This window comes from Nymphaea colorata, chromosome 4, assembly GCF_008831285.2.
Source record: "Nymphaea colorata isolate Beijing-Zhang1983 chromosome 4, ASM883128v2, whole genome shotgun sequence".
NCBI lineage: Eukaryota > Viridiplantae > Streptophyta > Magnoliopsida > Nymphaeales > Nymphaeaceae > Nymphaea > Nymphaea colorata.
The window spans coordinates 18,843,938-18,858,841 of NC_045141.1; the positions used below are offsets into that span (position 1 = coordinate 18,843,938).

The 14,904-nt window shown below is 37.6% G+C and overlaps 1 protein-coding gene across 2 annotated transcripts; it reads right to left on the reverse strand.

Moving 5' to 3' along the window:
• Nucleotides 1–1,360: 1,360 nt before the first annotated feature.
• Nucleotides 1,361–3,281, reverse strand: LOC116253737 (secoisolariciresinol dehydrogenase-like). 2 transcript variants are annotated; one of them, XM_031628713.2, is made up of 2 exons: nucleotides 2,892–3,281; nucleotides 1,361–2,371 (listed from the first exon to the last, which is right to left on the reverse strand). In XM_031628713.2, exons 1-2 carry the CDS (start codon nucleotides 3,059–3,061, stop codon nucleotides 1,585–1,587), a joined length of 957 nt encoding a protein of 318 aa, XP_031484573.1. In that variant the 5' UTR covers nucleotides 3,062–3,281; the 3' UTR covers nucleotides 1,361–1,584. The 2 variants fall into 2 exon arrangements, with proteins under 2 accessions (XP_031484573.1, XP_031484574.1); XM_031628714.2 differs by having other exon boundaries at nucleotides 2,954–3,115.
• Between the last annotated feature and the right edge of the window lie 11,623 nt (nucleotides 3,282–14,904).

Below are 14,904 nucleotides of genomic sequence, written 5' to 3' on the forward strand. Positions count from 1 at the left end.
TAAGACCACTGATCTTTTCATACTGAGCAGCAACTGCTTGTTGTCCGAGTTTTTTCATGATCTTGTCCTTAGAGGTTTGGAGGGTTCGAACTTAGTTGCATTGTTGTTATTAATAGAGCCTAAACTTAGTCGCATTATTGTTACTATTATTCTTAAGAGTGAACGAAGAATCAGGTCAGACAATGTGCCTTCTTAAATGTGAAAACCTTAGAGACCTCCAGTCACCATGCTTTATATATCCCTTATCATCGTTACGCTATTAATCGCCATTAAGTGTTCAATCAACATACATTGATTTGCATTCGAGTCATTGCATCTCGGGTTAGTTTTTGATATTGGCTAGCTTTTGAAGTTGGTGGACTCTTTTAAGGTTGCGTTTGATAGTCTTCAATCTTAGATCTAAGGCTGCATTAAAAACTGTGCTTCCTAAGATCTTCAATTTAAATGAAGTGAGGATCTCTATAATGTGGATATTAAATCCACCTTACATGTTAAAACCATGGATTTACATGTTAAAACCATGGATTGAAGGTCGGATGGGAGGCGATCTGATCTTAAATCCATGGATTTGAGCTCCTAGGAATCTCACATCACAATAGATCTCAAATTCACAGTGAAACAATGCACATAAAGTTTCATTTCACCATTAGCTGGTGGGCCTCCTGTTTTTGAATTAAAAATGAGGTTGGTTTATGTAAGTTAGGGATGCCAACGGATTAGATTTGAATCGAATGTATTTTTAACAATATCTGCTTTTTTGGTTCAGTTTTGCATTCAGATTTGAATGCAAATAAAAAAAAAAGTCATATCCAAATCCAATATATGAGTGTCCATCTGAATCTGACTCTGAATTTTAACTAAATTTATCTGACTTTCTAAATGTAAGGGCATTGGATGTAGCATGTTTATTTAAAACTAAACCCGAATCTGAATTCAACTGGATGTTTATATACATCCGAATTCGAATTCAATTGGATGTCATTTCTTAAATCCGGATTAGATTTGATTTTTTTATCGAATATTAAACCTGTTTTTTATATACAATTTTTTTTGAAACATTTCCGTCAGATATCTAATTCAAATCAGATATATTTGACAACCCTATGTAACATATGATCAAGAGCCCCGGTGGACCCAATTTGTTCCCCGGAGTTTTAGAATCATCCTTTGTTCAACAACTGGGCCTTGAGTCTCTTTACTTAGTGTCCCTCAATAAAAAAGTTCTAGCTCTACTACTGCTGAAAAAAATTCAATTGCCTCCTATTGTTATGGGTTAAAGGAATAGTTCTCAAAAAATTTCAATTGTCTCCTATTGTTATGGGCACGAATTGCTACACATTTCATCATACATCCAAGTAAATGAATGAAATTGATGTCATATCACCTATTTATTAAGTTGAAGCAATCCGGTGACATAGTTCGGGAGCTATTGAGAAACACTAAATCTACAATAAAAATGCATAAATGAACATCATACTAACTGAACTTTGTTCCACAAAGCCTAAGCAAGGAAGAAACCTTACAAAAGATGCAAAGTGGAGATCAAAGCAGTGGAGTGTATTCTTATTCTGATGATGATTAGCATCATCCGTTCAATGGTTTTAGATGAGATCCAATGGTGAAACCCCCGTCGATCACAAGGTTATGGCCGCTGATGTACTTGGAATCATCACTGGCAAAGTACAAGGCGGCCTCTGCGACGTCCTCTGGCTTAAGATTCATCCCTTTCAAGAACACATGCTTGTTGGTTTCAGTGTAGAACTGAGATTCATCGACACTGTTCCCTCCGGTGAACAGAGGAGTCAAGACTGCATATGGGGACACGCAGTTGACTCTGATGCCAAACTCCCCCAGGTCCACCGCCATGCTCTTGCACAGGCCGGCAACCGCATGCTTCGACGTGCAGTAGGCGTGGCGCGATCGGCCGGCCTTCACGGAAGCCACGCTCGCCGTGAAAATTATGCTGCCTTGCCTCGCCGGAATCATGACCCTGGCGGCGTGCTTGGCTCCGAGGAAGCCACCGACCACGTTGACGCTCAAGACCCTCTCGAACATGGATTTCTCGATATCCGGCACGCTGGGGCACGACGGGCCAATGATGCCGGCGTTGTTGTACATGATGTCGAGCTTGCCGAACTTTGCGACGGTGCCATCGATGGCACCGGCCACGTCTTGTTCGATGGTGACATCGCAGTGGAAGTACATGGCGTCGTCACTGCCGTCGGAGCTCATTTCACGGCAGGCTTGCCGGCCAAGCTCGTCTTGGATATCGGCGATCACTACCTTGGCGCCGTGGCAATGGAACAACTTGGCAGTGGCCAGACCGATTCCGCTAGCTGCACCAGTTATAAGCGCTACTTTGCCTTTTAATCTGCAATCAGAGGGTTCATTTTTGAGTTCCATCGAGAGTTCAGTCATTTGTTCTATCAGATGATAAATTGCAGCTACTTTAAAAGTGTACTTGATCTGGTTTCTACTGTTCTTATTTTTAAATTTTAAAGTGAATTTCCAATTTTTTATCTTCAATTCACGTTCTTTACTAAAGAAAACAGTGAAATCTTCTTTGGGTACAAGAAATTTTTACACAAAATCTCTCATAAACTGATTTGTTTCGTCATGAAAGAAGTTGGCTACAATCACATTCACCCCATCTCTCTCTCTCTCTCTCTGTCTACAATGTAAAGAAAAAGAAGGGATATTTGGTGGAAGATCTCAGAATTTCTGGAAATCTTGGCATGTTTTTTCTAGATATGTAGCATGATTGACAAGCAATCTGTTCTATTGTTTTCTATACCATTCTAGTTGAAACAGGGGGACCCCCATTTTTGGTAGGTGAGGCAAGCAACTGAAGATTAGTAAAAGAAACCAAACAAGAATAGAGAAACCAGTACATTGAAACACAGTTGGAAGCTTTATCTGAATCAGAGGAAGACCAACTCAAAAAATCTGCTACCTTTGTGCGACAGGATCGATTCGGGTGGTACTCATCTCTAACAAGTGAGGAAGAATGAAATCCTTTTCCCTTTCTTCTTCTTCTTCTTTCTTCTACTGACATGCACATCGGGATACCACAGTAGCCTTCTACGGGCAATTAGAATATAATACCGTGGGGAGCCTAACTTCCTGCAGTAAAAATTGACGACAACCTTCAACCAGATCCAATTCATTTGTCCATATATCAGACATTTGCGGCAGTCCTTGTTGAGGTAATCTTTTGACAAGTGGGAGAGCACTTTGATATAATTGTTAATTACCGGTAGTTTCTAATGACATTTCAATACAAACTCCTTTTTTCTTTTAATGGTGAAGCACCAAATTCTTCCATTGACTTGCAATATGAAGAAATGCCTTCATAAGATGCAAACTTTCCACTTGTAAATTCAATCTGCATCACCTGTGATTAACAGATGCCGATGCAATCCAAGACCCTGAAAGCACGGGGAATTGGGGAGGAGAGGGCTTCAGGATTCATTTTCATATGGTAGGTTGTTAACCTCTTGCTCAGAGTCGTCGAATTTATATGATCATTGCCATGCATATTTGATGGTAGAGTTTGGTCTAAGCTCTAATCTAATTTACTACATCAGCACACACTAGGATAACAAACAAAAAAGAAATAAGTCAGCCTCAGCTGGCACATATCCGTATTCGTTGCCATATTACTGCCAATATTGATATCGACAACACTTTATTCGATTGGTTATCTGTCTGCAAACTGCCAATGCTGATATTGACAACATTGCATTCGATTCAAAGGTAGCGGCACATCGAAACAGTATAAGCGAGTAACCCTGGTTTGATTTTCATAAGCATCAACTCTTAAAGCATGACAGTGGTGGAGCGATACGTACTTGGTTGTAGTACCTGAGCATCCTGTCGGCCTGGTCCGGCTCGATAAGAGTCAGGCCTAGGTCAGCCAGATGCCTGAAACCCGGGCCCAGGTCCGATACCCGAACTCGGGCTATGCCCGGCCCCATTAAATTTAAAAATACATTATTAAATAAAATTAATAAAAATTAAGAAAAAAATAAGTCCTCGAGCCTGCTTTTTCAGCCCGAGTCCGATCGGGCCGGATATCGGGTACTCGGGCCCGTTGCTCAGGCTTACTTGGTTGAGAGACATTCATAATGACATTTTATATGTATAAATATAAAAATTTAATGTTAAACAATATAAAATAAAGGTTTCATTTTTATTGAATTATGTGGGCCATTGCCCACACATACCCACATGTAACTTCGCCCCATAAGCATGGTGTATCTCTTGGTTTCAACTCTTTGCGCAAGCTAAAGCAAGGTGTATCTCAATCATGCATGGCACCTAAATAATGCGCTTCTTGAGGGTTCACGTCCGGATCTTCCTTCGACTAATTAAAAGAACAGTGGTCTAAGTAAACAATCAAAGCTCAAGATTAAGCAGATCGATCTATCTGCATTGGATTTACGTAAACCGTATATGAGTCCAAGATGGGCTGTTCTTATTCTCTAGTACAGAACTTTGATTTGTGGCCAAGAGAAAGCAGCGTTGGTAGCTAGATGACGAAGGTTGACAGCTAAAAAAAATTGACATTTCAAGGAAAAAAGTGTCATGTACACTGGTCCACCAGCCTAACCAACAACTTTTTTTGCTTTTTCTAGCCTGTCAGATAAGCACCACTGTCATTGTTGACACCGATGCCGCTCAAGAAAACTTTAGAGAAACTTTAGAGTGGTAGGAATGAACCAGGAAACTTTAGAGAAGATCTTGAAACACAGCTAAAAAGATTGGCAATAGTAAATCCCATAAGCCTTTTTCACCAAAGTTTTAGGCCATTATTTGAAAGCAACGGTGTGGCTGTTAACCTTAATAATTTACCATAATTAATATAATAAAGGGATCAAAATATTAATGATAAATTCATTAATTTGCATTACTTTTCTTAACTATACCTGATAAAATTAACACGAGTAACTATATCAGCATACCTTAGCTTTTATTAGTATTTAAGATAATTATGTGCTGATCATTTTTTTTTTTAATTCAACCAAGGTTACAAAATAAAAACTGATCGTATTATTAAGGTTAGAGCAATCTGTAAATATCGGTATTCATCACAATGTGCTCGGAATATGCTGCTGACAGTAAATGTCAGCAAAATCTTGATCCATCAATTCCACATATTTTTATGGTGGCTCATCTAAGTGCATCAATGAAGCGGGTGAGAGTATGTACCCAAGTTGGGGGTCACCTAACTTTGTTGAATTCCACTGGACTCTAGCTTACCTGGGAATATTAGTACTCCAAGTGATGGTACTTGGGAGACCATGACCATGACATTTTTGGAAGTCATGGCAATGAAAATGTACTTTCCCAACCTCTAATTTTAACACCTACTCTTGAATAATGCATGTTTAGGGATCCAAACTTATACCCACAAAATTAAATTAATGTGAGTGAAGGACAATTATTTTTGTGCATTATTTGATGTTGGAACAGTTCAATCAGCAGAAAAATCACCAACTTGTGGCTAGGGGGCATACTTTGGCACGCCTACACATTATTTGGAGCAGGTCATATGGGAGGCCACAGGTCCAAGTCCATTCCTTTTAGAACCTATAGACCTCCCACCCCTTGGTGTTTTTTTTTTTTCCCTAATTTTTAACGTGAAAAAATCACACATTATTTGATCGCACTTTTATGGGCCTTTTGGTAATGTGAGCACCAACCAATAAACTGTTTCATGAGTTTGTTTTAAAGATTGAAATATATTCATGAAACACTATAACATAGTATTCCTGAAAGATTAGGGTAGATTGATAAAACAATTTGTTATTGTTTTCATTGTCAATTTGACATTAGAAACACCATGTGAGCATTATATGAATAAATCCCGAAGATTGAGCAGATTTGTGGAACATTTGTTCAAGCGTTTTATGAATTTTTTCCGTAGTTAAGATAGATTTATAAAACATTCACACCGTGTTTATAATTTCCCTATTGAACAAAACATATACGATGTCATGTCCTGTCTATCCTGTCATTAGTGTTTATATCCATGCTTGATGGTTTTAGGAACAAAATACTATGTTTTTTTGTCTAGCGTTTATTTTTGTCATTGTCTATCTTATCCGTTCTGTACATTGTTTGATTTGTGTTATATCCATTCTACACGTTCTGTTCAATATTTGCATTATAATTGTTCCTTTTGTCCATTTGTTTGATAATCAGACCACTCTGTTTTGTTGGTTTCACTTGTTTGTCTAATGTTTTCACAATTAGAGACACCATACAAAATTTATGAGAAAAAATCATTCATCATTTCTAAGTTCAAAAGAAAACAGTATGTTATATCAATAATATTATAAAATTCATAACAAAAAACAGATAAATCACAATCAACACAATTAATAATCCGGTCAACTCAAAATACTACATAGAATACAAATAAAGCAAAATTAACTTCATAACTTCGAACAAAAATATTATCAAGGTTAGATGTTCAGATGTTCAAGTAAACATTTTATCAAATAACGATGGCAACAAAGAATATCAATGTTGGTTGATGTGCAGTGTGAGCACATTCCGGCGACACTCTTGCAAACCTGGGGAAATTAGTGAGATTCACCTCCTCTTACCCCCAAGATTGAATGTAGATGGAGTGAATAAGAACAATCTATTGGATTGTTCTAAAAGAAGGCAAAAATACCTCTGGAGAAGGACGGGACAATTAGCCATTGCCAAGTCGATTCAAACGACGCCAAAGCAAGCACAGGTCAAGATTCAAAATTTCCCCTGTTGAAACTTTCAATCTCTTAATCGGTTCAATCTGCTATCTCACCGGCGATTCTATATCTTCTCTGATCGATAGAAAATAGATCTTCTCTGATTGATAAAAGATTTTGGGCAGTGCTCGATCGTCACCAGTCGACCCGACCGATTAAACTGGGGGTGAAAAGATAGGACGGACAAGCGAAGGGTTTTCAATCTTTTAGCTTTTTCCTTTTTCTTGTTTACTCAACAGATTTTGCGTGATTGAGTTTTCCGGTACAGTGAAAGCAGAGTGGACAACAATGCCGTGAGGGTTCTTCACAGCAAGAACAACTCTCCGGTTGAATTTTCTCCGATGTGGTTCTTGGTTTATGACAAAAATCGCGTTGATGTTGCTTCTCCTTTTGGGTATCCACCGTTCCATCTATAAGTCTTGGTGCCAAGATGGACGTTGTCAGTGATCCTCGTCTCATCTTTGAGGCCACCATTGTTGCGGAAAGTGGAAGGGAGGGAGAGAAAGATATATCAGAAAAACATGTTCCTGGAGGGTCTGAAAATGAGTCTGCCCCTCTTCCAGTTCTTCTTTGGTGCTTCTTCCTCATCTTATCGCCAAATTGCTAAGCTTTTTATGCTTAGTTGTGCAGTGATGTGGGGAAAATCGGTGTGTTTGTCAACATATCATGCTAACACCCCCCTTCAACCCTGGTTACGTTAACGATGGGGAGTGAAAGTGGCTGTTTGAGAGCTTTGGCCAAAAGTTAAGCGGTGATTTGTGGAAAATGAAACTTTGGGCGGTAGTTTGTGATTCGGCCAAAATTGGGCTGTCATCTAAAATTTTCAATATAAAATTCCAAAAGGATTGAATAGGAAAATTAAACAGATCAACTTCACACTAAAAAATTACCAGTTTACTTTTCAGCAGGGCAGGAGACGAGCTAGGAATTTTTCTTTTAGAATGAGTGGAACAGTTCAGGGACTATATATATATATATATATATATATATATATATATATATATATATATATATATTTGCCCCATGTGCATAGCCATCTTTCAAAAGCTTTAAATTTTTTTTCTCTCTCTTCCTCTCTCTCTCCCTCTGCTTGATGGGTACTTTGTCATCCTAACTTGTCTCCTTTGAATGTAAGGGATGGCGTCAAGGGATGGAGTCAGGAATTTTTCATTGCAGGATCAAACTAGGGTTTTAAAATTTTTATAGGAATAAAATTTTTCAAATTAATACATATGTTAAAGTAAAATTTTCAAACTTTACATATAAATTTTTGAATTTTTGAAATCTGAGGAAAGGAGGTAACCAAGGCTCTTGCTGCCCCCTGACTCTCTCTCTCTCTCTGGCAAGCTAGGGATAGAGAGAGAGGGGTCCCTGCCATATTATATCTAAGAAACTAAATTAAACTCTCATAGTGGTGCTACTATCTGCATGAGTATGCAAATGATTTACACACAATACAATAATTGTTTGGGATATGAATTCAAGAAGTTGGATTTACCGAAAATGAATCACATTCAATTGTTAATCAGATGCAAATATGCCATAACATTTTTTCCTAGCAAATCGGTTATTTAACTGCCCAATTTTTTTAACATCAAAATCTAATATACAGGTAGAAATTCAGATACGTTTCTATCTTTTTGTTATTTGAGAATGAATTCCATTGCAAATCAAATTAGGCACTATTTGAATGGTCAAATATTGTTTTAGCAAAATCAAACGCAAATATGACCAGTGAGATCTCTACTTTGCTGAACGATGTGGTCTACCGACCACAGCTCATACTTCATAAACATCAGTCTACAGCCTATTTTCTTGAATTCAGTTTAAAATAACATTTTTTCATACGTTAAGGGCTGTTTCTCACCTAAATTTCATTGAATTGCATTAATACAAAGCAGCTAATCTTACCAACTAGTCTGTATCTTTTACATCAGTTCAACTGTGCCTGAACATGTGCACTACGTCAAATTGCGCTTATAAATGGCTGCCGCACCTGTGTCGCACATGTGTCAATGCTAATGTTAGTGTTGGTGCTTCTTCCACACAACACATCTACTTCGATCAGCCGAATTGGGTCAAAACTGACTATTTTAAATGTGCGCATAGCTAAACTATCTCTAACACAAAAACTTTATATGTAAATATAAGTAAATAAGGATACTAAACAGTCACATAGCTATATAACAAATCATTTATATACATATATATACATCATTGCTGCATTCACACCTATATATTTTTTAAATGATCGCATCCACGCCCTCCACCCCCATGTTACATACAGGGGCGGAGGGGCGCGTAGGCCATGGCCCCATCCTGGCTAATGAAAAAAAAAATTACATTGAAAAAAATATAATTTTTCGCCATGTATTTTTTGGATTTGAATTCAATTTGGCCTTATCCAGATCCAGAGGTTGGACTGTCGGCCCTTCCTGAAAAAAATCCTGACTTCACTCCTGGTTACATAGCATGTGCATGATGCAGGAAAAGGACATGAGCATGCACATCAAGTTGAACTGGCACCTGCTTTATTGAGATGGACATGCAAAATCTTGTGGTAAAGGCAATGAAAGGGTATGAACCTTTTGTTATTTTTTTATTTCCAGTAGTTCATCTTTCACATCACTTTCTTGGTGCCAACTGAACACGTGAAGCATGCAAAGAAAGGGCATGAACAGTGAGTTTATTTGGCACCACCTTCCGAAATCCTGTGGTAACAACAGTAGAAGTTTATTTTTCACACATTGCCTATTTGTTCTTTCTTTTCCTTCAAAAGGATCGAAGGCAGAGTTGAGGTCAGATCTACCAGTCTATTCTAAGGCTGTCTCCAGAACAGCAGGAACAAAAGGGTCCTGTATGCTTGCTTTTTTTCTGGAACAAAGATAATTTCGTCTTTTGGTCGTCTCTCAGGAAGCTAAACTGGCAGTCATGCTTGTTCCTTGTTTGATTCATTAAGCTGGAACACGGGTGGAGAAAGATCTCTGTGGCAACTCATCGTCTTTGCCCCAGCTGAGGCATGTTTAAGAGAGTTGCAGGGATGGATAAGAATCACTGTGGCAGCCTTTGCCTTCATTTTTGCACACCCAAAGATGTAATCTGAGTTTTCTGGTTAGCAAAAGGAAAAGAGGAACAGTAAAAACTTTTTTTGGTGGTTGAAAAAAAAAAAAGACATGGCTATGTTCTTGACAGAAATGATAATGTTTTTAACATATAATGTAATGACCTGACCCGACCCATTCTTAGGGTCGGGCTCCTGATCCGATGGATCCATACCCGTCCCCTAGCAATTTCTGTTTTGGCTCTAAAAAAGATAAGAACCAATACAGCCAAACACTTTAACAACCATTTTTATAAATCTTTGAATGTTTCTCACAATCTTCAATATAGGACTATAAGACACACATGTTCACGCGTGTGGGACCTCAGGTATAAGTGTTGAATCATGCTTTGATACCAAAGTAATGACCCAACCCACTTTCACGTCAGGTTCAGACTCCTGGTCCAACGAATCCCAACTTTCATCCGAGTAATTTTGGTTCCAACTCTAAAAAGACAAGGAACCAGTCAAAAACATGATAACGAGTCACTTGTCAGATTGGCCGGACTGGCCCTAAATTGCCTCAAAAAGATGATAACGAGTCAAGGTTGGCCCATTTTGCCCCTAACTAGGCCCATCTCGCCCTGACTTGGCCTGAATCGCTTGATTTTGGTTATTTTAAAATTCAACCAAGTCGATGAGTCAACTCATTGACTTGATGACCTCGTTATCTGCCGTTCGAGTTCGAGTTACGGGTTTGCGATTAGGACAATTAACCACTTTGACAACCTTCTTTATAAGCTTGTAAAGACTTTTTACAATCTTTAATATAATACTAAACTTTAGGGTGTTACATATAATATATGTGTCACATCAAAATGCATCATTTGAGTAACTATAGGAGAATGGATGAGCCACAATGTCCCAAACTTCCTGTTTAATCGTAAGATGAGCTGGGTGGTTGAAGAACCACAGTTGATCTATACTCCTTGGGATTGTAGGTGATCTCCACTCCAAGTCAGCCTAGGAGGTTAATAAATTGTGGCACTAAATGATGTCAATATCTCTACCGGTTGAGTGAAGAAGTGCTGGAAAGTAAGACGAATGTGCCCATTAGATCACAGATGCACCTCAAACATTATTCTATCTATTGTGGGCAAGCTGGGTTTAAGCAGAGAACTTCGAGGAAGTTGTACCTTTTCCTGGTGCTGCTTTTGCCTTACCACTTGTTCTCTTAAAAGCCAAAGACTTATGTTTCTCAATAACGTTAAGTTGCGTTTGTTTCGCCACATATTTGAGATTTAGGGTGATATGAGATTCCTAAGATCCCAAGTCTATGGATTTAAAATCCAACCACTCCCCTTTTCCATCTGACCATAAATCTATTGTTTTTAACATGTAGCATGGATTTCATGCAAAGTTGTGTTTGTTTCGCCACAGATTTGAGATTTAGGGCGACATGAATCTCATGTCTATGGATTTAAGATCGAACCACCCCCTTGTCCCATGTGACCTCAATTCTATTGTTTTTAATATGTAGCATGGATTTCATGCTATTGAGATCCTCAGTTTAAACAAACTGAAGATCTTTCAAAACACACCTTTTTATGTAGCCTCGAATCTAAATGCAACCTAACTTCTTCTGATCAAACGCTGTTGAAAAAAAAAAAACCGACGAAAGCAAACTACAGTGCTAGTGAGTGATAAATGATCAGTCGGCTTGGTCATTATTTAAGTTCCTATAGCCATAGTTGGTGAGCATGTGCAAACACCAAACCAATAATGTAAAAGCAACACTGCGTTGCTGGTTTCTTCTCAACATCGTTCCCCGAGTTCGACCCAGCACTCACTACTTAATAACTACCAAATAAATTATCTGGTGCGTGCAAGGTTTCAATTGGCACTACACCGCAAAAATCTTGCTATATTGAGGCCAAGAAACTCATCATATTAACTTTTAACCCTAGTATTGCCAATGTCAGCATCGGTGTGACAATGGTTGGACATAATTTTGGTATTCTCTTAATGTGTGGATTCAATAAGAGATTCATATTTGACTAGTAATTAGATGCAAATACGATACATCAAATATTAAAATTTTCTAACTTTGGTACATGTAAAATTTGGATATGATAATGTATTTTGGCCATTCAAATGTGAATCTGAATATTTTAATATTATTATACTAGCTTATGTTTGATTCAAACATGACCTCTTGACACCCTTGTGGCGTATTGGCAGATACATATCTGTTTACAAACTTTTTTAATTTTTACATCTAAAAATTAATTTAAAAGTAATTGACAAGCAAAAATTATTGTTTTTAGTTTGTATTTGGTCCAATTTCGAGGTATATACAGTCAATAACATAAGCTGATGTGATCCAATATTGACAATTAATACTGCCAATCTTGTTCACAATTAAGGCTCTTAATTTCAACCCCTTACCATGTGGATAGTGCTTGTTGGCATTTTCATTTGAAGTAAATTGTGGAAGAATTACAGAAAGATAAGTTGATTCCAACTTCTGCATTTGGGGGATGCCACAATTGATTCAGCCAGCAGCTGGTAGGTAGCCAGTTGGTGTCATCAAATCAAGTGGTACGGAGCGAGAATCTTTTTCAGGGGTGGGGCAAACGGTCCATCGAACTTATCCGGGTAGGGCCAAACTAAACCCGAATCCAAAAAATACATTACACAACTAAAACTTTTAAATTTTAATTTTTCTTTTTCAATTAGCTGGGGTGGGCCCACGGCCTGAGCGAGACCCCTCCCTCCACCCCAGGTAGTAGGGAAATGATACCAAGGGGTTTTAAGCAAGGTTGAACATTGAGCCGAGTATCTGATGGGTACTCGGTCCTTGACTGAGGCTCAAGCCCTAAATTTGGGCATCAGGCCAGTCCCATAATCGGGTCAGGTCAGACTAAGTTAGTCTAACAACTTATTCAAATCTTTATATATATATTGTGACAATCAGACTGGGCAATGGGCCGGGTTAGAGCTGCAGGCATGAGCTATAGCTCGGCCTGAGCTGACATCCTATTGGGCTGGCCTGTCTCGATTGTAAGAAAAATAATATCAGAGATAAAAAGAAATATAGACAATGCACTTAACGTGGTTTGGCTTCTTGCCATACAAGTTAGATTTTTCCATACAAGTATGCAGTTTAAAGTCACCCATAATTAAACATTGTTTATGGTGGTTACAATCAGTTTCCCATTCCTTATAACTAAATCCACTTTCTTTTGAGTAGTCTCTTGTATTGCTGTCAATGTTGTAAAAGGCAATAAGGTGAGGCGAGAGGTTAATTGAAACATAAGCTTTATGGACAAATTTGTGAATTATATAATATCTATAAAAATACTAACAAAACTGAAAAAAATGACTACAATACGAAGCATATCAATAAAGAACAATACACTACATATACAAACCACAATAATTTGTAAATCCAAAGACACAATGTCCTAACTTAATCAGTACAGCAAATGCTTGTGTAATTGGCCCATAGCACTACCTATCCTAAAGAGTCAAAATGTTCTAATGAACTATTCAAACAGACAAAATCATAAGTTGTGCACTACCAACATTGTCAAACAAATAACCAAAACTAGTTAAACCAATATTCAGAAGATAAAATCAACTAAGCATATTGAAATGTCTATATGTACAAAAATGACAAAAAGTAACAAATTTATGCAATTACATGAGATTTAACAAAGTTCAAATGTCTTTTGAAAGCAATTGGTCAATTGTATCTTCATCATTGGCATCTTCTTTAATAAAGAACAGCTCCTCTTCATTTGAGTCATTCATATATTGGATAGGCCTCTAGGCTTTACTTGCCTTCAAGCACGTTACAGTTCTCCTCAACATTTAGAATGAAATAAAAAAATCAAAAACCAACCTAATCTTTGCAAATCTTTGATATAATCATTCTAGCATAAACTTAATTTCTCCCTCTCTCTCGTTTTATAATAGGCAACTGAAGTATTTGGCTTCTCGCAATTGAGCTGTCATTAATGGACTCCCCCATCTTATCCCTTTCTTGCTATATCGAATACCATTTTCTTTTGTCGAAATGCATCATTTAGTCTACACTTTGCTCCTTGTCCTGATCTAAAAAATTAACACAAACAGCATGACTCTGAAATATTTAGATCTACACCTTTCATAACAACCAGCATATATGAACATGATAAGCATAAGTTGATCAGCTCATGTTTTACATAGTCAAATGCATTCAACATTAGTAGAGCATGTGGGTCATGAGATTGTGACGTGCAAACATATGAATAAAATTCAAAAGTCCTTAATGTGAGCGCAAGAATAATTAAGAACATCTGATGAAGAGTAGCATGAACCCTTAATGTGAGTGCAAGAATGACACGCACGCCTGAGAAAGAAATGGACAGTTCTAACTTCTAAACTTTGCAAGTCCCAGCACCGGCTATCTCCACACATACAGAGCAAGAACAAGAGAGAGGGCAGTCAGTCATATTATACCTAAAAAACGCACTGAATTCAACTGAGCTTAACCCTACTGGTGCCAGTATCAGCATGAGTATGTCAATGATTTAGACACACCCCAATAATTGATTGGGTTCTGAATTCGTGAATTCAAGTAGTTGGATTTATTGGGAAGAATCACATTTAATTAGTAATAAGATGCAAATATGGTATAAAAATTTTCTCAGCAAATCTGTTATTTAAATATCTAATTTTTTAACATCAAAATCTAATGTACAGGTAGAAATTCAAATATGTACCTATTTTTTTGTTATTTACATACGAATTCCATTCCAAATCAAATTAAGCAATATTTGAATGGCCAAATATGGTTACAGCAAGATCAAATTCAAAGATGATCAGAGAGATCTCTTGTTTGCCCAACGATGTGGTCTGTGGCTCATAAACATCAGTCTACAACCTATTTTTTTTCTCAGCTAGAGTTATTTGAATCGCATTAATACAAAGCAGCTAAATCTACCAACTAGCCTGTTTGCATTATTCATCTTTCACATCAATTCCACGGTGTCTGAACATGTGCAGCAAGTGAACAACTTTATGAAATATAAAATGCTAGCTTTCCACGTTGCTCAA

What these genes read in the sequence shown, in the direction of transcription:
- LOC116253737 (XM_031628713.2), bottom strand. Translation starts at nt 3,061, where the DNA reads ATGTGCATGTCAGTAGAAGAAAGAAGAAGAAGAAGAAAGGGAAAAGGA. An exon ending in GCTTCCAACTGTGTTTCAAT is followed by an intron (nt 2,372 to 2,891) that starts GTACTGGTTTCT and finishes CTCTGATTGCAG; the next exon opens with ATTAAAAGGCAAAGTAGCGC.